This window comes from Prenolepis imparis, unplaced genomic scaffold (assembly GCF_030444845.1).
Source record: "Prenolepis imparis isolate NDT839.2.m4 unplaced genomic scaffold, iyPreImpa1.0 SCAF_4, whole genome shotgun sequence".
NCBI lineage: Eukaryota > Metazoa > Arthropoda > Insecta > Hymenoptera > Formicidae > Prenolepis > Prenolepis imparis.
Genome location: NW_028141162.1, coordinates 20,236,597 through 20,260,738, shown reverse-complemented (window position 1 = coordinate 20,260,738; position 24,142 = coordinate 20,236,597). Strand labels below are relative to the sequence as shown.

The following is a 24,142-nucleotide window of genomic DNA, read 5'->3' as shown; positions in this document are numbered from 1 at the left end:
TTAACTATTAATTTGCCAGTTTGGACGAGAGAAAAGGAGTTATTAATTATTATTTTTATTAACTAGTAATTCCCAACATCTATCTCAAAAAATAACTATTAATTTATTTCTTTCAACGATCTAATGAATTTAAATGTTATTATGTAAAGGTAAGAAATACAGAAAGATAAAACATTAAACGTACAGATAATAGAAGTTGTAAAAATATATTTTTTATGTATAATCGCACAAAAGAGTATTATTTTATATTTATTTAAAGTAGTTTAAAATATATTTGTACATATTTGTATATATATGTATATTATATATAAAAAATAGCAATGCATATAAGCATATATATATATATATATATACATAAGAGTAATAACATAAATCTAATAGTACATATAATAGCATATTATACATGTAATCAGGAAAACATAATATCAGTATATGAAAAAATAAAAATGAATGGTTTTGCGCAATACTGCATCTCTAACTTTCTTTTTTATAAAATTCTTGAAACAAAGAGTTAACTTTTCATTTATTGTGTCGAAATAACTAAAATTAAGTATACTACTTATTTTTGAATTTGCTTAAGTACAAGTAATCCACGTATTATTTTTGAATAAAATACTTCTGAATAAACATTTATGCACTTATTGTTAGTGATGTTTAATTTTGCAGATATACAGTTATGGATCCATATTTTAATTTGAGCAACAGATCAATTAACAAAGAACTTATATATATTTTTTTCTAACAATACAAATTTTTATTTTTTTCTATTACATAAGCAATTTCCTTGTTAGATGGCAGTTAAATGTGAAGTGATAATTTTCTTTTGAAATTCTTTAATTATTATATTATATTCTTCTTCCATCCCACGTCCTTTTGTTGAACCAAATGGAGATGCTACTAAATAAATTAATCATCTATTATAATTAATAAGACTTCTACAATGTGTGTAATGGTCCATTTGAACCTTATTTAAATTTCCATTTACTTATATTACCCAGCGAGAAATGATTGGTCGAATCGACGTCAATTCAACATCAATTCGACCAAATTGACGTTGATTCGACGTCGAATCGACATCGATTCAACCATCATTTCTCACTGGGTAACTTTTCTGATTATTTTAAAATTCTCTTCAAAGTACTGAAAAATGTTTAATTTAATAATAAAATATCAAAATTATAATTATAAGAATATATGAAAATAGTAATCTATGTAGAAATAAAAAGATATAGAATAATATAAAAATAAAAAATATAAATAATATAAATAAATGAAAATTTAAATTAAACTAATGTGGGACCAATGTTAATTAATCATTTTTAAATTAAATAGTTATTATGTATATTAAAATTGTAGTAAAATGTATTACATATAAAAGCTTTATACATATATATACTTTGACATAATCACATGAAAACACAACATTAAATAATATTTAAGAGAATACACTATTATTTAATAAATTTGTAAAAGCTAAATAAAATATGTAGAAATGAAAATAAACTTACTACTGCGACGTTTCTTTATCTTTGGGGAATAAGTTTTATCAGAATCAATATCGTTATTCGCAACTGCATGACTTTGACGCATAATTATCCTTTTTACAAATTTTTATAGCCTATCTGTTATGCAAATTTTAGGAAATTTGCTTCCAGTTTATACTGAAAAAGGTTTACGTGAACTTATCATATATGTTTTGGCATTGCTTTCCGATTCTACACTCGAGATATCTTTATTTATATTTTGCACTTCTTCTTCTGTTTAATAATATAAAATTATGATAATTATGTAAATATATGTAATTTTTATGTAAATATATGTAATTGTTATATGTAAATATATATATTGTTATATAAATATATATAAACCGTTTTTAAACTAAGGCTACTATGTGCCACAACCGCGGTGTTATTGCATAGAAATTGAGCAAAGCAGAATGAACGCAATAATGAAATATATCGTTCTCAATTTTGGACCACTTTTAGTCAACAAAGTATAAATATATCATATTTATATTTGACATTCAATGTATTTTGACTTAAGAATATCCAAATTGGTAACGAAATATTTCATTGTTGCATTTATTGCTAATTCGCTTGATTTTTATGTATAGACAATCGTGGTTGTGACACACATTAGTCTTAATTTCGTAAATTTCAGTTTATGTAGTCTTGCCTAATTTTCTCTTCTGATTAAATAGATATAATAAAATTACAGATAAATGAAAAAAAGTATACAATAATTAACGTATCTTATAAAAAAAACTCGTAAATTTAGAATAAATTTAGAATATTTATATAGAATAATACATATATAGAATAATTAACATATAGAATAATATATATAGAATAAACAATACATATAGAATAAGAAAACAAATAGTGCATTTACTTGAATCACTATTATTGGATTGTTGTTGCACATTTTCATCTAATGCTGCTTGAAGAAACTTCATCATACAAATAATCTCTACTGCTGCTATTGATTACCGATAATAGCGTTTATGAATTTTTTCGTGACGTCCCCCATGTCGCCAAATCATCCACTTCATTTTCAGATAAATTCAACGTAATGCACGTTGTAGCAGTGTTTACGTAATTCAGTACCCCTTAATGAATGCGGTATTTGTGTACCACATTTTTTTAGAAAAATATCGCATAAGGTAAGTATTTGAAATAGCACTTAATACTCCTAGATGCCAAATATGTATAAATTCTTTTTCAGAAACATTTGCATCTTTTCAATGCTTCAAAATTAGTTCAATACATTAAACTAATTCCATGTCTAAAATTACAGATACAATGCGTCCCGATTTCCCACGAATTAAGAATCTTACGTATTTATTCAGCAACCTATATACAAAAGTTATAGATTATTATTTTGCATTATATTTTGCATTACTTACACATAAAAAAATAATTAATACCTGTTGTAAATTTATGTATAATGATTTGTATAAATCTAAATGAGTTATTTTTGTTATACCTTCGCGAGTATGGAAATCTTCTATAGTAACACGTTCGATTTCTCCTGTTTTTCTTCTATTAAATGTAAGTTCTTGTGCGGACGTTAGTGTAACTTTTACAAATTTCAGCCATATTTTGTGCATAAATTTCTCCTGAAGCTTTGCATACAATAATTTTCTTTTGCTTTTTAAATGGGTGTAACATTCTGATATTATTTTTAGTAAACCATCCTTTACATCTTGTGCAACTGGTACTGTTTCACAACTATTCTTGGCAAGCCTCTAATAAATTAATTTTCACGTGTTTATGAAGGAATCTGTATTATATATGAAATCCCCTTCCTTCCTAATAGATTCTATAATTTTTTTTCTTTCTAAATTACCTACAATAAAAATAATATTAAATAATGTATATTAATAAAAATTATAACAAATTATTAATATTATATTAAGAAGACATATTAACAAGATTATTAATATTTACAAAAAATATACAATAAAATTTTATAGAATTCTACAGAATTAAATATGATCACTTTTTGATAATAATAAAAATTTTTTTATTTTAGGTTCTAATTTATTTACCTTTTATAAATAAATATAATAACGTGCACTTTAACTCTGAAGTTTTTAGCAATAGTAGCAAAAATTCTTTTTTCGAAGTCCCTTAAGTTGAGAGAATAGTAGTTTCTTTGTCAATTGTAATTTCCCATACTGAAAGTAGATATTTGTAAGTATTTGATGTTTACACAAGCAAAGTTGTTAATAATATATTCATCATACAGAAAAACATATTATTATCATTATCATTATAAATCATAGATGTTTTGACGTTACTGAGATTATATAAGAGACTAAAATTATTATTATTGTCAAAGGAAAATATAGCAATATTGAGAACAATAGTTTCAGAAACATTGGTATTGTTATTGTCACAGGAAAATGTCACATTATAAGAATTATTACTATTCTTAAATTATTGATATTAATATCACTATCTACATTGCAGTTATTGGCATTATCACAAGAAAATATTACGTTATTATCAAAACCAGTATTATTCCAAAATTTGTTGACATTAATAGTACCATCTACTATGTTATAATCGTTATTATTATTGCAGGAAAAAGATATATCGATTAGGATCATTATCATTCATAGAAATATTAATTATTATTAATTAGTGATATTGATATCACCATCTATATTTCACAGCCATTGCTCTTATCATAAGAAAATATCACCTTATTATCAAATTCAGTATTATTTGTAGAATTATTGGCATTAGTAGTATTATCTATTATGATCATTATCGCAGGGATTTAATATATTATTTTTGGAATTATTGTCACTCGTACAATTATTAATATTGATACAATTATTAGTAGTTACTGATTATGTTGCTATTACCATAAGAAACTATTATATTAAGATTCACAGCCTTCACTGCGCTATGTTTATTATCAGTCCTTTGAAAATATGACATTATCAGAATCAACATGTTTCATAAGATTATTGATGTCAGTTTCACCATTTAATGCATTGTCGCCGTGTCTATTATTAAGAAAAGATACTATATTATTGTCAAAATCAGCATTACTCAAACTGTTAGTATTAATATTCTTATTAGTATAATTTATATTGATAGCGCAAGCATCTTGTGGTATTTTTGTAGTTCCTGCAAGGAAAAGTAATTACTGTAGAAAATAGAAATGTAATATATTGCATGTATTTTAGAATTTTAAACTGTAATACTTACTGTTGTTATCATTGACAACTAATTTTATATTCTCCAAAACAATGTGTGGATTATTTGTATTTAAACTTTTAGCAATTGCAAAATGATCGTCATCTTTATTTTCTGTAAAAATAAATAAAATAATTTTAATTATTTAGATCCAATTAACCAGAAATTAATGCGTTGATGCAAGAATTTAACTGAAAGAAAAACTAAAAAAGCGGTGTCGTGCAAAAACTTTTACGTTTAAAGTTTTACGACTTATTAATATAAGTAGTAATATTAATATATTAACCACAAAAATCAAATAAATAGGTTATGTGCTGTTATGCTCAATGCACTATTACGCTGAAAACATTTTATATCACTTTATATAAATATAGAATGGTGATACTTAATATTCTATGCAATTGTACGTATAATACATGTTTTTTTACGATTCCTATTAACTGGATATTTAACGCGTATTCTCGCGTGTTTTATATTTGTCACATGATATTTATGATAATTACAAAAGAATAATATATATTGTGACATTTTTCACATAATGTGATTCAATCATGTACAAACTAAACGAAACGAAATGATTTTTATTGAAAATAAACCGAAATTTTAATCAAGCATTTCTTGCAATGTTGCCAAATTCGGAAGGCACAGGCCCGCCAAATCAGTAGAAAAGATATCAATCGAAAGCCGCGTATACATGAACTCGACGCTTCGGCTAAGGCCGAATTTCCACTGAGCGCGTCACGCGTCGCGTCAACGAGTTATAACCAATCAAAACATCCCATTGTAATAATGTTATTACAATGGAATGTTTTGATTGGTTATAACTCGTTGACGCGACGCGTGACACGCTCAGTGGAAACTCGGCCTAAGGCCCTGCGCACAATAGAGAAAATATTAGGAATAAATATTAAATATTAGATTGTAAAATAATAAACTCGAAAAGACTGATATAAAAATACAAATTCGGATATAAAGGACTAATAAAAGGGTTAATAAGCTAATAAGAGCCCTTTATACCCGAATTTGTATTTTTATATCAGAGTTTTTTTATTTTATTATTTTAAAATAATTCTTATTCCTAATATTTAATATTTATTCCTAATATTTTGTCTATTGTGCGCAGGGCCTAATTCATGTATACGCGGCTTGATCATGATACGCGATCACGATACGATACGGTGATACGACACAAGTCTGGACGCGGTTTATCAATTCTTTTCCATTCCGAGTTTGAAAAAATATTATAATCTAGAATTATAAAGTGTGCTTTAGATAAATATTTAATATTTTATATAAAAAAATATATTGGTATAAATTATATAAAATGTTTTAAAAAATTAAATAAATTGAGTTAATCAAATTAATTAATTTAATAAAATTTTGATTATCTTATGCGAATACTTTTATGTGCAGTAAATAAAATAATATACAGGGTGTCTCAGAGCACTTGTGCCAACGCTCGTGAGCGATAGCTTTTTTGTATTATATATTTATATTACAATTGGAAGAAAATAAATTACTGTATTAAAGTATATAAAAAAATACAGCTTTAAATAATATTATTTTTATTTAAGTATATACAGGGTGTCCCAGAGCACTTGTGCCAACGCTCGTGAGCAGATAGGGCACAGTAACTGAACAGAAAAATCTTATACTATTTTGCTAAATTCGCAATAATTATTGAGTTATTAATTATAATATCTGAGCGAATGAGCGGATGGAAAGCAGTAGGCCGGAATCGGTAAACATGTGGGATGGCTTATTTGTTTATGTCGCTTAGTAACAAAAGCAGTATCATATTTCTCGGCGCGGTGAGATTGCTTGCCGCTCGCTCAGATGCTGCTTTTGTTACTAAGCGACGTAAACAAATAAGTCATCTTACATGCCCACCAATTTCGGCCTACCGCTTTCCATTCGCTCATTCGCTCAAATATTTTAATTAATAACGCAATAATTATTGCGAATTTAGCAAAATGGTATAAAGACTTTTCTGTTCAGTTACTGTGCCCTATCTGCTCACGAGCGTTGGCACAAGTGCTCTGGGACACCCTGTATATACTTAAATAAAAATAATATTATTTAAAGCTGTATTGCTTTAATACAGTAATTTATTTTCTTCCAATTGTAATATAAATATATAATACAAAAAAGCTGCAAAAAAATATGTAAAGCTATAAATATGTAACGCTGTAACATGTCACACATATCAAATATCATATCGTTGCCGGTTTGGTGGGAAGGAGATAGAAAATCATACATCTATCTTCTTTTGCTTTTCCGAAACTTATGGCTTTTTTCGAAAAGCTGTACGCTCATTGGATATCGCGCGTCGCGTGTCGCGAAATTGCGCTGGTCTGCCAGAGCCATTAGACGAAGCGTCGAGTTCATGTATACGCGGCTTTCGATTAGTATCTTCTCTACTGTGATTTGGCGGGAACTGCGCCTCCGAATTTGACAACATTGCATGAGATGCTTGATATGTTTAAGAAGATTTCGGTTTACTTTTAATAAAAATTATTTCGTTTAGTTTGTACATTGAATCACATTAAGTGAAAAATGTCACAATATATATTATTCTTTTGTAATTATCATAAATATCATGTGACAAATATAAAACACGGGAGAATACACGTTAAATGTCCAGTTAATAGGAATCGTAAAAAAACATGTATTATACGTACAATTGCACAGAATAGTAAGTATCACCACTCTATATTTATTTAAAGTAATATAAAATGTTTTCGTCGCAATAGTATTGTACAGAGAACCTCGGTTCTCTAGTATTGTTCATATTAAGCACATAACTCATTTATTTGATTTTTGACAGGTTAATATTAATATAAAAAAAAAAAAAGTTTTTGCACAGCACCACTTTTTTAATTTTCTTTTCAGTTAAATTCTTGCATCAAATGCGTTTATTTCTGGTTAATTGTATCCAAATAATTTAAATTACTTTATATATTTTTACAGAAAATAAAGACGATCTTTCTGCAATTGCTAAAAGTTTAAATGCAAATAATCCACGTATTGTTTTGGAGAATGTAAAATTAGTTGTCAATGATAATAACAGTAAATATTACAGTTTAAAATTCTAAAATTACATGCAATATATTGCATTTCTATTTTCTACAGTAATTACTTTTCCTTGCAGGAACTACAGAAATACCACAAGATGCTTGTGCTATCAATATGAATTATACTAATAAGAATATTAATACTAACAGTTTGAATAATGCTATTGCTTTTGACAATAATTTAGTATCTTTTCTTGATAATAGACACGACGACAATGCATTAAATGGTGAAACTGACGTCAATAATCTTATAAAACATGTGCCTTCTAACAACGGATGTAAAACGGTAATCAGTGATATTACTGATAATTCTGCAAATAATAATGATCCTGATAATAATATATTATTTTCCTGCGATAATAATAAAAGTAATAGCATAGTGGATAATACTATTAATACCAATAATTCTACGAATGATACTGATTTAGATGAAAACGTTACATTTTCTAATGAACATGATCACAGTGCAATAAATGATGAAAGTTGTGTCAATCCTAAGAAACATGCTGATTGTGATAAGGCCATATTTTCGAAGGACTGTGATAATATGCATAGTACAGTAAAGACAATGAATCTTAATTTAACTACTTCTTATGATAATAGCAATAGATATAAAACAGTAACTATTAATATTAATACAAATAATTCTACGAATGATAATAATCTTGATAATAATATATTATTTCTCTGCGGTAATGGCAAAGATAATGATATAATAGATAGTACTACTAATGCCATTACTTCTACAAATAATATTAATTTTGATAATAATGTGATATTTTCTTATGATAACGGTGGCTGTAAAACGGTAAATAATGATATCAATACCGATAATTCTACGAATAATAATGATCCTGATAATAATATATTATTTTCCTGCGATAATAATAAAAGTAATAGCATAGTGGATAATACTATTAATACCAATAATTCTACGAATGGTACTGATTTAGATGAGAACGTTACATTTTCTAATGAACATGATCACAGTGCAATAAATGATAAAAGTTGTGTCAATAATAATCCTAAGAAAAATGTTGGTTGTGATAATGCCATGAGATTTTCCAATGATAATAAGCAGAATAGAATAAAGGCTACCAAACTTAACGTTACATTTTCCTGTAATGACAGAAATTATAATGTAGTAGATAGTACTATTAATGCCAACAATTCTACAAATGACACTGATTTTGATAATAACGTGATATTTTTTTTGTGATAATGACAATAACTGTCATGTAGATACTGATATTAATATCAATAATTTTATGAATAGTAATAATTCTTATAATAATGTGACATTTTCCTGTGACAATAACAATTCCAATGTGTCTGAAACTGGTGTTGTTCTCAATGACGTCATGATATTTCCCTTTGACGATGATAATAATTCTAGTATCTTAAATGATCTCACTAACGTCAAAACTTCTATGAATTATAATGATAGTGATAATAATATAATGACTTCCTGTGATGATGAAAATATTAATGACAACATTGCTTGTACAAACATATCAAGTACTTCTGAATATCTACCTTCAGCATCGGAAATTACAATTGACAAAGAAACTACAGAACATGAAAGCATCCACAATAACGTTTCTACAGCTAATGATAAAAATTCTTCAGAGTCACTGATAGACCTTTCTTCTATAAATACATTTGGTTGTAGAGAAGACAATTTATATGTTCCATTCTCTCAACCTAAGGGACTTCAAAAAAAAAATTTTTGCTACTATTGCAAAATGTTTCAGAGTAAAATTGCACATCATTTAGAAAACGTGCATAAATTGGAACCTGAAGTAAAAAAATTTTTATTATTACCAAAAGGTGATCATATTTTTTAACTCTGTAGAATTCTATAAAATTTTATTGTATATTTTTTATAAATATTAATAATCTTGTTAATTTATTTTGTTAATATATTAATATATTATAATTTTTATTAATATACATTATCTAATATTATTCTTATTGCAGGTAATTTAGAAAGAAAAAAAATTATAGAGTCTATTAGGAAGAAAAGGAATTTCATATACAATACAGATCCTTCCTTAAACACGGGAGAATTAATTGTTTGTTGAAGGCCTGCCAAAAATAGTTGCAAAACAGTACAAGATTTTACGAGTTGCGCAAAGTGTAAAGGATGGTTCACTAAAAATAATATCAGGCATCATTTTAAGGAATGTGTAGGTGTATCCAAAGGCAGAAATGTACAAATTTTAGGACGTGCTGTGATGGGAAGAATCCATGAATGTGCAAGTGAGACAGTAAGAAAAGTTTTATTCCCAGTTTTGAGGGAAGATGATGTTGCACAATATTAAATACGATAAATTATTAATAACATATGCAAACAAATTATGTATCAAGTATAATCATCAACACCAACAAGATATGATACGTGCTAGACTTCGATTATTAGGAAGGTTTCTTATCGCAGTGAAAGAGTATAACTCTAACGTAACAGAGTTTTCTGATATATATAATCCTTCCATATATGATGATTGTCTTAAAGCAGTAAATAAAGTAGCTCATTTTGATGATATTAATAGAAAATACGGTGCACCATCAGTTGCGTCAAATATTGGGACAAATTTAAAACAAATTGGTAATTTGTTAATAACAGAATGCATAAAAGCTAATGATATAGAAAAGCAAAATACTACAGAAAACTTTTTGAAATTAGTACAAGAAGATTATGGGATATCTATAAACAAAACAGTAGAAGAAAATATAACACAAAATAAAAGACAGAAAAAAGTTACGCTTCCATCTATGGAAGATATAAAAAAGTTACACTCATATCTAAATAGCGAAAGAAAATTATTATACGCAAAACTTCAGAAGAAATTTCAATACGAAACATGGCTAGAACTTGCAAGAGTTACACTTACGTCCGCACAAGTTTTTAATAGAAGAAGAGCAGGAGAAATAGAACGGATTACTATCGAAGATTTTCATACTCGCGAAGGTATAACGAAAGAAACTCATTTAGATTTATACAAATCATTAGGCACAAAATTACAGCAGGTAAAAATTATTATTACTATTATTTATTTATAATAATAATTATTATTAGTATTAGTATTGTTATTAATTATTATGTATATATAAATATTATTTTTGTGTGTAATTAAGTTACGCAAAATATGGTATATAATGCAAAATAATAATATGTAAAATAATAATCTATAACTTTTGTATATATGTATATGTAGATTGCTGATAAATACGTAAGATTCTTAATTCGTGGGAAATTGGGACGCACAGTGCCTGTGATTTTAGACATTGAATTAGTTCAATGTATTGAACTAATTTTGAAGCATCGAAAGGATGCAAATGTTCCTGAAAAAAATCCATATGTGTTTGGCATACCTAGTAGCACTAAACGCCATTTCAAATATTTAAGAGCGTGTATCCTTATGCGATATTTTTCTAAAAAATGTGGTGCACAAATACCACATTCATTAAGAGGTACTGAATTACGTAAACATATTGCTACAACGTGCATTACGTTGAATTTATCTGAAAATGAAGTGGGTGATTTGGCGAACTTTATGGGACATCACGAGAAAATTCATAAACGCCACTATCGGCAGTCAATAGCAGCTATAGAGATCGTTCGTATGACGAAATTTCTTCAAGCAGCATTAGGTGAAAATGAGCAACAGCAATCGAATAATAGTGATTTAGGTATATGCACTATTTATTTTATTATTATATATGTACACAAGTTCTTTTCATAATATATATTAATTATTGTATTCCTTTTTTCAATTTTTCTGTATTTTTAATATATCTATTTAATTAGAAGAAAAAATCGGTCAAAATAAGTACCTATAAACCAAGATTTAGGAGATTAAGGCTAATGTGTACCACGATTATGGATGTCTTTGCGTAGAAATCGAGCGGAGTAGTAATGAATGCAACAATAAAACGTTACGTTTGAATCCTATTAAGTCAAAGTATGAATATGTCAAGTATAAATATGATATATTCATACTTTGTTTACTGAAATGGGCACAAATTGAGAATGATACGTTTCATTATTGCGTTCATTCTGCTTTACTCAATTTCTACGCATCAACATCCGCGGTTGTGGCACATAATAGCCTTATAGTTTCAAGAATTGGTTTATATATATTTACATAATATTGTATTATTACTAACAGAAGAAGAAGAGATGCAAGGTACAAACAAAGATACCTCGAGTGTAGAATCGGAAAGCGATGCCGAAACATGTATGATAAGTTCACGTAAGCCTCCTTTAGTACAAACAGGAAGCAAAATTCCTAAAATTTGCATAACAGATGGACAACAAAAATCTGTAAAAAGGAAAATTATGCGTCAAAATCATGCAATTGTGAATAACGACAATGATTCTCACGAAACTTATTCCCCAAAGATAAAGAAACGTCGCAGTAGTAAGTTTATTTTCCCACTTTTACATATTTTATTCAACTTTTATAAATTTATCAAATCAGAGTGAATTCTCTTAAATATTATCTAGTGTTGTGTTTTCATATGGCTATGTCAAAGTATATATATTGAGCTTTTATGTATAATGCATTTTGATACAACGTTAATGTACATAATAACAATATTTAGTTAAAAAAATAATAATGATAAATGATAGTGATCCCACACATATTAGCTTAATTTAAATTTATATTTATTTATATTATTTATATTTTTTATTTTTATATTATTTTATATTTTTTTATTTTTGTATTATTATTTCTTTTCATTCTTATAATTATAATTTTAATATTTTATTATTAATGAAAGTTTGTCAATACTCTGAAGAGAATTTTAAAGTAATCCATTATTAGTAGTATAAATAAATAGAAATTTAAATAAAATTTAAGTAAATCATTGCTTTTTAGAAGTGTTATTCATCTGACAGATGATTAATTTATTTTGTAGCATCCCCATTTGGTCCAACAAAAAGAAGACGTTGGACGGAAGAAGAACGTAATACAATAATTAAAGAATTTCAAAAGAAAATTACCACTTCAAAGCTGCCATCTAACAAACAAATTTCCTATGTAAAAGAAAAAAATAAGTGCTTAGTTAATCGATCTGTTGCTCAAATTAAATCATGGATCCATAACTATATATCTGGCAAAATTAAGCGTCACTAAATGCATAAATGTTTATTCAAAGAATGTTTATTCAGTCAAATCAGCAGTATTTTAATATTTTATTCAAAAATAATACGTAGATTACTTGTATTTAAGCAAATGCAAAAATAAGTAGAATACCTCATTTTAATTATTTCAACACATTGAACTAAAAGTTGACACGTTGTTGCGAGAATTTTATAAAAATGAAAGTTAGAGAAGCCGCATTGCACAAAGCCATTTATTTTTATTTCTTCATATACTTATATTATATGTAGAGAAGCAGTACTGCGCAAAGCCATTTATTTTTATTTTTTCATTGATATTATGTATTCATGATTACATGTGCAATATGCTATTATACGTTTAAGTATTAGATTTGTGTTATTATATATACAATATACAGGGTGTCTCAGACCACCCGTATCACCCTATTATATCGAAAACGAGCGCGGCAGACAAAAATGTTTCAGACAAAAGTTGTAGGGCTTCAAGTAATGCATTACATAGTAATATTAGTATGACTTTGAAGAGTGTTGTCAAGGTCATATAAAAATGACCTTGAAATTTTTAAATGGAAGTACCTATATTTCATTCCATATTCTTGTAGCTTATCTCGAGAGCTTTTCAAAACACTATATGTAAGTCTCTTTTTATTAAGTAGTTTTCGAGTTATGGAGCTTGAAAGTTACAGTACCGCCGGCGTTAGCATTACTCAAAGTCTACCGCGCGGAGGTTGCCCGGTCGGATTTACATTTCTTTTGTATGTGCGCGCGCGTATGTCTGTGTGTCTGTGTGTGTGTGTGTAAATGTATGGCTAGATGCTACATGTGATTAGGCCTGATGTTCGAAATGTTTACCGTTTACTTCAATACAAGCACGTATTCTTTTCTTGAAATTATTTGTTGCATAAAGAATTTCATCGGCAAAAAGCACCGCTAGGCGGCGCATGGCGTAACAATTAATCCGTACATAAAATTCACTTAAGCGGAATTATTAACAGGCTCTCCAGCGAAGAAAAATGATCTTCTCTTGCAGAAAAGCACGTAACGAAATTCTCATTAATCAGCTATGTCGTATTCAAACGCAGAAGCTTCGGATATGATGCTTATTTTAGATAAATGTGGTGGTCAATTTAGAGCAGCTGCAAGATTGTGGCGAGAACGATACCCAGATCGCGTTCCTCACTCATACAATGTTTTTTCTCGCTTAAGTAAACGAATTATTAATAAAGGCATTATTCAACCTGATCACAATAAAGGTAGACAAATTCGACGCCCAGTTATAGAGGAAAGGACGCCAGAAATTCTTGCATCTGCTCAATTGTATCCCCACGATTCATTAAGGCGTAGAGAAAAAGATTCTGGTATTAGTCGTGCACCATCCACCGGATTTTTCATGAAAACAAGCTGCATCCGTACAGGATGAGTCTTCACCAAGCATTGACGATTGTCGATTTTAGAAACAGACTTGAATTTTGCAATTGGATACGTCAACAACCACAAAACTTTCATCAGAAAATAAAATTTTGAAAATGAAAGTTTTGTGGTTGTTGACGTATCCAATTGCAAAATTCAAGTCTGTTTCTAAAATCGACAATCGTCAATGCTTGGTGAAGACTCATCCTGTACGGATGCAGCTTGTTTTCATGAAAAATCCGGTTCAACAGAAAATTTTATTTTCTGATGAAAGCACATTTAAAAGTGACGGGTCTGTAAATACTTGGAACTGTCGTTATTGGGCACAAGAAAATCCTCATTGGTTCCGAGAAATTGACCATCAACATGTTTGGAAAGTCAATGTTTGATGCGGAATTATTGAAAAACATGTCGTTTTTCTTTGGGCCGTTTTTCTTTGAAGAGGACTTAAACGGTGCTCGATATGCCAATTTCATTGAAAATAATCTTCCGCTTTTGCTTGAAAATATTCCTCTACAATTATGCCTAAACATGTTTTTTCAGCAAGATGGATGCCCAGCGCATACATCTATAGTTGCTCGTCAACGATTGAACAATATGTTTCCAAACAAATGGATAGGCAAATATGGCCCACATCATTGGCCAGCACGATCACCGGACCTCAGTGTTCTCGATTACTATTTGTGGGGAAGAGTAAAAGATCTGGTATACTGCGAACCCCCAACGACAAGAGATAATATGATTCATAGAATACGCGACGCTATTCGTTCTTTAGATGCCGATGATATTCTTTATGCAACAAATAATTTCAAGAAAAGAATACGTGCTTGTATTGAAGTAAACGGTAAACATTTCGAACATCAGGCCTAATCACATGTAGCATCTAGCCATACATTTACACACACACACACACACACAGACACACAGACATATGCGCGCGCACATACAAAAGAAATGTAAATCCGACCGGGCAACCTCCGCGCGGTAGACTTTGAGTAATGCTAACGCCGGCGGTACTGTAACTTTCAAGCTCCATAACTCGAAAACTACTTAATAAAAAGAGACTTACATATAGTGTTTTGAAAAGCTCTTGAGATAAGCTACAAGAATATGGAATGAAATATAGGTACTTCCATGTAAAAATTTTAAGGTCATTTTTATATGACCTTGACAACACTCTTCAAGGTCATACTAATATTACTATGTAATGCATTACTTGAAGCCCTACAACTTTTATCTGAAACATTTTTGTCTGCCGCGTTCAGTTTTCGATATAATAGGGTGATACGGGTGGTCTGAGACACCCTGTATATTTAAAGAAAGGATGAGAAATAAAATGAAACCATATTCAATCTGCAATAAAAGTATATTTAAAGAAAAAAGAAAAGAGAATAATCCTCCTAACTTCCTACGAAGTCCCGGTCGACCCGAGGATCCTCATCATTAATTCGGCGCAACCTCAGTGCCTTGCTCGAGGCACACAACAAAACTAATAATTCTATTCCTTGCAGGCCGGTCAGTATTTGATCCATCAATCATTGGAACGTTGCGGGTGCGTTTCTGAGACCGAATGGCATTCGTGAAAATTGATAGTGGCCGTGTGGCGTCGAGAAAGCTGTCTTGTGAGCATCTGCGGTGTCCATTGGTATTTGATGAAATCCACTGGCGAGGTCGAGCACTGAGAAATATTTCGCTCCGCCGAGTTGATCGAGTATATCGCAAATATTTGGCAATGGGTAAGCATCTCCTAGTGTTTTATCGATATTTTTCTATAGTCGATAACCATGCGCCATTTCTTGTTTCCCATAGAATCCGATTTTTTTGGAACGATCTATACAGGTGAATTATACGGTGACGTCGATGGTTCTACAATCTTCTTTTGAAATAATTCGTTTACTTGGTTGGTGATTTCTTGACGGTGTATCGGCGGAAATCGATACTGCTTGGTATGTACAGGTATTTCGTCGTTAGTGATTATTTTATGTTTTACAATATTTGTTTTTCCTAAATATTCGTCCGTTAAATGGAATCGGTCGCTATTTTTTTGAATTAAATTAATAATATTATCTTTTTCAATGTCATTAAGGTGATCGAGTCGTAATAAATGTATAATCTTATTTATTCTATCGTTTTTACAGTGTTCTCCCGGATCTAAATCGTGTTTTGTGATTTCGATTTTTTTATCATGTAAATTTTTATAATTCTCGTTAACCTTAATTCGTTTTGCCAAGTTTTCGTCATATATGTTACTAATAAACAATGATTCGTTAATATTGTTGATATTATCGTCTTCATTGTTACTGTTTTGCAAAATTCTTTTATGATTACACGCGTTGATATATTGATTTGAAATTTTATTTTTATTTATTATGATATTAGCACCCTTGTCGCTGGTGTTAATATCTGTTGGATTTGGTTCCGATTCGTTTTCGACGATCGTTCCTGAAAAAGTATGCAAATTCTCATTAATATGATTTCTTTTTTCGTTTGTTGCAGCCACACATGAAGAAGAATAGTTCGCGATTGCGAGTAGAGGGGGAGAGTAAGAGATAAGATTTGTGAGAGAAGGAGTGCCTGGATTCATCAGGTCATCACCTTGGAATAGAGTTTGCACCAGAGCGAGTACGTCGGAGTCGTCTGCTGGCGTAGTAGAGGATTCACCTTTTGTGGCGATAATTCGTGAAGAGTAAGTGTAAATAGAGGAAGATTCATTTGCATGTGTGGAGACAATTGTTGATTTTAAAATCATTTTTATTTTAGGGGGGATGCAAGGAGAGGAGGGGTAATTTGAGGATGTCGATCGAGATCGACGACGCACCTCGATGCGCCAGACGGAAGGTAGTGCTCCTGCCCGTGAAGATGCTGATCTGAATCAGCGGCTCGCGTTTGCGCGCCGATAGGAGAGAAAGAATTTTTGTAAGATTTTTCGTTGCGTGGTTGCTTAGAACTATTTTTATAATTGTTTTTGTAATTGTTTATAGGGTTGATTGGACGCGATTTGCGTATTAGAAGCGGAATCAGCGCTTTTGGATGCAGTCTCTGCTGCGTCCATTGAGATAATATTTTTGTTTTATTATTATTATTATAATTATTATTATTATTATTAGGCGGATTCTTTGAAATTTCCGCAATTTCCAAAATTTTGATTGTTGGTATGAAAAATTCGATTGGATCATCTAAAGTGTGGATGATTCTAATGTATGCTTTTGTTACGTTCGGAGCGCAGTCGCGGCGTGAAATTCGCGAGAAATAATTATCGCTGTCCACGTGCTCGGACTATCGCGCTGAACAACGTCGTATTTCGGAAAACTTTTCCCCACGATACCCACGATACCCACGACGAAGGGTGTTCCGCCAAGGTTATACGCAACGGTTCAATGTCTTGCGGAGTGGAGGGTGTCGCCTTAAGATTCGTACGAGGGAGTTGCAAGTGTTACTCAGGAGTATGGGGATATTATCGAATATAATCCTGAAAACGTTCGAGGGAATCATCGACGGAGTGAAAAATTGTAATCATGATGTTACCATCGGTGTCGATACGAAAGGTTTCTTCGCCGTTGATGTACCGTAGGTAAGCGACCTGACAACGGTAACAGTGGAGTTGAGGGTCGCAAGTTACCGACAGTCGATGGAAGTTACACACTGAGCAAAGTATTCCGATTGGTAAGTTACCGATTACGAGCAAATGTTTGGCAATGTTCAACCATTCGTTTCGAGCAGTACCGCGTAAGCGCATATGGCAGTCTACACAAAGGGCGGCTGTTAACGAGAGCGGCTGCGCGCAGGCGGGTCGTACCACGACCGGAAAAAGAAAGACGCGAGCGCCACGGTGGCGGAGGCTCGCCGTCAAGAATTAACGCGAGATTGACGTGTGCAATGTTCGGATAAAAATAAAGCAAATTATTTTGTGAAAGGTGCATACTAGCGATTTAATTACTATCCTAAACATTTTGGCGCCCAACGTGGGGCTCAACACGACTGAGGAATCGAGTCATGTGAACATAAAAGCGTGTAAGATCCATGATCGATGAGCGTGCGACGCGACACGGCGATGTAATGGCGGAAAAACACGTGGTCGGACATATTGCGTGATCAACCGACGTCGCGTGAAAAGAAAAAAAAAGTGCGGGACCGAACGAGTGAGACGCGCGAAACAAAGCGTCGATACACAAAATCAAGGCGTGCCAGAGAGATTGAACGACAGCACGAGCGTTCAGCGAACACAAGGAGACTCAAAGAAGGAAGTCGCATAAAGGCAGGACGGATATAGAGTGTTGTCTAATACAACATTGCATCATAGTTTCGGAAAGCGACAAAGGCTTGAAGAAAAATCAAGAAGGTGAGTGAATCGCTCAAGGAAATCCTTCTAATTCAGAAATATTTCAGATTCTTGTACAACATGACAGACATAAGAGTACTGAAACAAAGACGTGCCCGGTACAAGGGTAATGTTACGAGGATAATAACTTACCTGGACTCCGAGAAACCAAAAAATGCAAACGATGCACAAGTGAGACTGGCAAGGCTTTCAGAACTGTGGGACAAATTTGAGGCAGTACAAAATGAGCTTGTGGAAGCAAGGCCGGAGGCAAACGAAGCAGAACTCATGGCGATACAGGCAGAAAATGAAGCCGAAGAACAACTCTTCGAGGCAGGCTACTACAAGGCAGCAGCGAGGCTTCAAAGGATCATCGCAGAAGCAATATGTGGAGATCAAGGAATACAGATGGCTCCGCAGGAGGCAGAGGGGCAAAATGTGCCAGAGCGTAACAGGAATCAGCAACCACGAAGAAGCAGACCAAAGCTCCCAGAGATAAAATTACCAGAGTTCAGCGGAGATTTCACAAAGTGGATGTTTTTCAAGAATAGCTTTGAAACCACCATACATCGTGATCCAGATTTAACACCAATGCAAAAGCATCAATATTTAATAGGCCAGCTTCAAGGAGAAGCACGTCAAGTCATTCAGGGATTCACTATATCCGATGAGAATTATTGGAATGCTTGGAAACTTCTAAAGGACACTTACGATAATACAATGCTAATAATTGAAACTCATCTTGAGACGTTATTGCAATTTCCAGATATCACAAAAGAGAACAAGGCTGACTCAATCCGGCAATTCGTTTGGCACATCCGCACGCACACAAAGTCTCTCGAGGCTCTGCAGCAGCCAGTTGAAAAGTGGGAGACGATGATCATTCATTTGGCAAAAAAGAAACTGGACTTTATCGAGCAACGTGATTGGCAAAATATTTCGAAGGATCATGGACCCGATAACATGCCAAAAATGGAGGATTTTCTAAAATTCCTGACAGAACGCTGTCACACACTACAAGTACTAAATCAAGGTAAAGTAAAACCGCAATTAAATGAGAAATCAACAATTAAAGTAAAAAAGGAAAAGAAGGTCTCACTAACCACCACCGCGATGAGTTGTAAAATTTGCAGTGGAAATCATGCTGTTTATCGATGCGAGGAACTTCTAAAGCAATCCATCTCAGACAGGATGAAATCCATACGAGAGAAGAAGCTCTGTATTAATTGCTTGAATACTGGACATATAGCGAAAGAATGCAGGTCGTCCACATGCAAGAAGTGTGCGGGACGTCACAATACACTCCTCCATCGGGAGGTGGAAAATCAACAAAACGAAAGTGAAGCATCGGCAGCACCGGTGGTCACCTGCTGCTCTGATCAGACGAGTGCAGTGGCAACGAAAGCAGAATCGAACACCGAACAGGAAGATCCGCCCATGAGCATCTTCTACGTACAGAAACCAAAATCGAGAGTGATTTTATCGACAGTTAGAGTCCACGTCTTCGACGCCGAGGAAAACCTGCAGACGTGCAGAACATTACTCGACCCGGGATCACAGTCAAATTTAGTAACAGCAAGCCTCGTGAGAAAGCTCAAATTAACATGCAAATCGGAAAACCGTCCTATCACCGGAGTAGGTCAGACGCAGACGAAGTCAACAAAGAAGACAGATCTACGCATCAAGGCAGCTAATAGTGAATTCACAGCAACATTGGAGTGTCTTGTGTTGCCCACCATAACGGAACGACTGCCGCAGAGTAAAATAGATGTGAGCAAGATCACCTTGCCAAAAGACGTAATTTTAGCAGATCCGAGTTTCGACGAACCGGCCGAAATTGATCTACTCATCGGTTCTGAACTTACTGGAAGATACTCTGCGGAGCACCGAGAAACAGAGTAAGAGGCCAACCTGCATTGCAGAATACGAAGTTGGGTTGGATCATCGGTGGAGAAATGATTGAAGCTGAACCCAACTCATCGGAAATGTGTTTAACAATCACGAATGACACGTTGCATCAACAATTGGAGCGTTTCTGGACTCAAGAGGAGATCATCGAAACACAATTACAGTCAGAAGAAGAGAAAGCCTGCGAGAAGCATTTCATCGACACTTCCAAGCGAGATTCAACGGGAAGATTTGTTGTGAGATTACCGACTCGAGCAAACATACAACTGGGAGAGTCAAATGAAATAACCATGAAGCGTCTAATGTCCCTAGAGAGGCGTTTCGAGAAGGATCCGGATCTGAAAGCAGAATATATCAAGTTCATGAAGGACTACGTAGAACAGAACCATATGTCATTGGCTGCGAACAACAAGAATAAAGGAGCTGAGTCCTACGTACTACCCCATCAAGCTGTTGTGCGACCGGAAAGCATGACAACAAAGCTCCGAGTTGTATTCGATGCATCGGCCAAGACTACGCTCGGCACTTCATTAAATGATAAGCTCATGGTGGACCCGAATTTACAAAGAAACCTAATTAACATCATTCTTCGTTTTAGGGCCTATGAGTACGTCGTGACAGCAGACGTCGCTCAAATGTTTGGTCAGATCCTTGTCGATGAGAGGGATCGACCATTGCAGCAGATACTCTGGCGAGAAAACCCAAGGGAAACGGTGAAGCGATTCGAGTTGAACACCGTCACATATGGAACGAGTTCTGCACCTTACCTGGCAATACGGTGCCTTAGACAGTTGGCAGAAGAAGGCAACGACTTACCACTGGCAGCGAAGGCAGTCTTCGAAGACTGCTACATGGACGTCTTAAGCGGAGCAAAAACCATTGAAGAAGCTGCGGAATTACAGAAACAGCTGTCTCAGTTATTACGCCGAGGTCAGTTCCATCTTCGTAAATGGCGTTCAAACGATCCACGGATTTTGCGACATCTCGCTGCGCAGAGCAGGACAGACGAAGCGCTTGTCATAGACAAGGAAGAAGCCCTTAAAACGCTAGGACTTTTGTGGAAAGCTAAATCTGACAGTTTGCAGTATGAAGTCAAAATAGAAGAAATACGATTGATAACGAAGAGAGTCGTACTATCGAAAATAGCTCAGGTTTTCGACCCGCTCGGCCTTGTGGCACCGGTGTTAATCAACGGAAAGTTAGTCATGCAAAGACTATGGATAGATGAGCTCGAATGGGACCAGGCGATACCTCGAGAACTTTCAATTGCATGGGAGGAGCATTACAATTCGCTGGCAAAAATCAACGCGCTTCAGATACCCCGGAACGTGGTTCCTGCAAATAATTCAAGGCAGTTCGAGATCTACGGATTCGGAGACGCCTCAGAGCGAGCATATGGAGCTTGCATATATGCGGTGAGCGAAGATAAACGAGGCGTGGTACACTCACATTATCTGTGCCAAGGCAAAGGTGGCACCGCTCCAAACGATTTCCATTCCACGGTTAGAGCTAGAAGCGACTCTCCTGCTTTCACGTCTGTGGGCTGTAGCGAAGAAGGCATATGGCGAACAAATCAGAGGCACAAGATTATGGAGCGATTCAACGGTCGTACTTGGATGGATAAAAACTCCGCCCAACAAATTAAAGACGTTCGTAGCGAACCGCATCTCCAAAATTCAAGACATCACGAAGAGCATCCCTTGGTATCATGTGCCAACAAACGAGAACCCGGCGGATTTACTGTCAAGAGGAGTCAGCACCGAAGTACTAATTGACAGCGAACTATGGTGGCACGGTCCGCGTTGGCTGACGGACGGAAGTCAATGGCCGGTCAATATGAAGGAACCTGAAGCAGAGTTGCCGGAGCTAAAAATGCAAACGGTGACGTTAGCAGCAAGCGAAGCATCGAGTATATTAACGAGATTTTCGTCATACCAGAAACTCAAGCGAGTGATTGCCTATTGTATGCGATGGAAGCGTAACGTGCAAGAAGCTAGGATGAAGGGCCTGTTGACAGCAGAAGAACTCAACAACGCGGAAGAAATTATAGTCGGGATGGTCCAACGGGAGGCATTCTCACAGGATTATGAAGATCTAATCAAGAATAGAAATTTATCAAGCAAGAGCAAACTGCGGCCACTAGACCCCTTTCTTGACGAGAAAGGGCTGATTAGAGTCGGCGGCAGACTCCGGCATTCAAATCTATCGGTGGAACGAAAGCACCCTATCATACTGCCAGCTAGACATTATATTACAAGCTCGCTTATGCGCGAAGAGCACAGACGTTTGCATCACTGCCCCCCGGAACAGCTTCTCAATGCAGTGCGGTATCGATTTTGGCCGCTAAGCGGACGTCGAGAGGCACGTAAGATAGTGAAAAATTGCTTAAGTTGTTTCAGACTTCATCCAACGACTCCTGGAGTTAAAATAGGAGACCTACCAAAGCTGAGAGTAATCGGGTACAAGCGACCTTTCACGAGCACCGGTGTAGACTACGCCGGCCCCCTGCAGGTGCGTGAAAGTAATCGCCGAGAAAGAATACATATATCAAAAGGATATATAGCACTCTTCACCTATCTTGCAACACGAGCTGTGCATCTGGAGCTCGTTTCGGACCTCTCAACAGCAGCATTTCTGGCAGCCTTAAACCGCTTCACAGCGCGGCGCGGCATTTGTGTCCAGATGATGTCGGACAACGGGACGAACTTCGTAGGAGCAGCCCGAGAGTTGAAGAAACTCTATAAGTTTCTCAAGAAGAATGAAGAAATGATTCAAACCGCTCTCGCTCAACAGAAGATAGCATGGAGTTTTATACCACCCCGTGCTCCGCATTTTGGCGGTTCATGGGAGGCGGTGGTAAAAATCACGAAGCGGCACCTCTACGCAGTCACAAGAGGAAGGATACTTACCTATGAAGAGTACGCCACTCTTCTGGCCGAAATCGAGGCTATTTTAAATTCGAGACCATTGACCCCTTTGTCCAGCGATCCAACCGACCTTTCCGTACTTACTCCTGCCCATTTCTTGATTGGAGATTCGCTTATTCTACCTGCACGAAAGGATTATCTTGAGATTTCAGAGAACCGTCTTACAAGGTGGCAGCATATCCAGAAATTGAGCCAACAATTTTGGGATCGATGGCAGGCCGAGTATCTGCAAGAGCTACAACGGAGAAATAAATGGACTGACGGCGGAGCCAACATCGAGCTAAACACGTTGGTTCTACTGAAGGAAGGTTAGTGAAAGTAGTTTCGGGAAGAAACGTGCACAATCAGCGGAAAAAATCAAAGAAATACTCAACAGCGTGCCCCAAACTTATCGTTCCAAAGCAAACGACTTATTGAAATATTTGTTAGATACCCCGTCATCGAAAATTAGTTGGGATAAACGCGAACTCGTGACTATAGACGGCGTCGTTGTAGCGGGATCGAATATTAGCGATCTTATAAACGACGCGATACACGAGAGAAAAACGATAAAAGCAATCGGGAGATTTCAGTTTGCGCAATTACTGCGTGACATAGGTACCACCAATCTTATAGGGAATCGCGATTTATTGGCTACATCCGCACGTAGATCCCTGCGTATT

The 24,142-nt window shown here is 34.1% G+C and overlaps 3 protein-coding genes and 1 pseudogene across 3 annotated transcripts; 3 read left to right on the top strand and 1 right to left on the bottom strand.

The window, feature by feature from the left end:
* Positions 1 to 1,611: 1,611 nt before the first annotated feature.
* LOC145935611 (uncharacterized) lies at positions 1,612 to 4,275 on the bottom strand (annotated as a pseudogene).
* Positions 4,276 to 10,561: 6,286 nt separating this feature from the next.
* LOC145935610 (uncharacterized) lies at positions 10,562 to 12,930 on the top strand. The gene is made up of 4 exons (XM_083037098.1): positions 10,562 to 10,816; positions 11,005 to 11,479; positions 11,962 to 12,210; positions 12,713 to 12,930. Exons 1-4 carry the CDS (start codon positions 10,562 to 10,564, stop codon positions 12,928 to 12,930), a joined length of 1,197 nt encoding a protein of 398 aa, XP_082893224.1.
* Positions 12,931 to 18,726: 5,796 nt separating this feature from the next.
* LOC145935608 (uncharacterized) lies at positions 18,727 to 20,547 on the top strand. The gene has a single exon (XM_083037097.1). The coding sequence runs from the start codon at positions 18,727 to 18,729 to the stop codon at positions 20,545 to 20,547; it is 1,821 nt and encodes a 606-aa protein (XP_082893223.1).
* A 53-nt stretch (positions 20,548 to 20,600) lies between these two features.
* Positions 20,601 to 22,328, top strand: LOC145935607 (uncharacterized). The gene has a single exon (XM_083037096.1). The coding sequence runs from the start codon at positions 20,601 to 20,603 to the stop codon at positions 22,326 to 22,328; it is 1,728 nt and encodes a 575-aa protein (XP_082893222.1).
* The last annotated feature ends 1,814 nt before the right edge of the window (positions 22,329 to 24,142 follow it).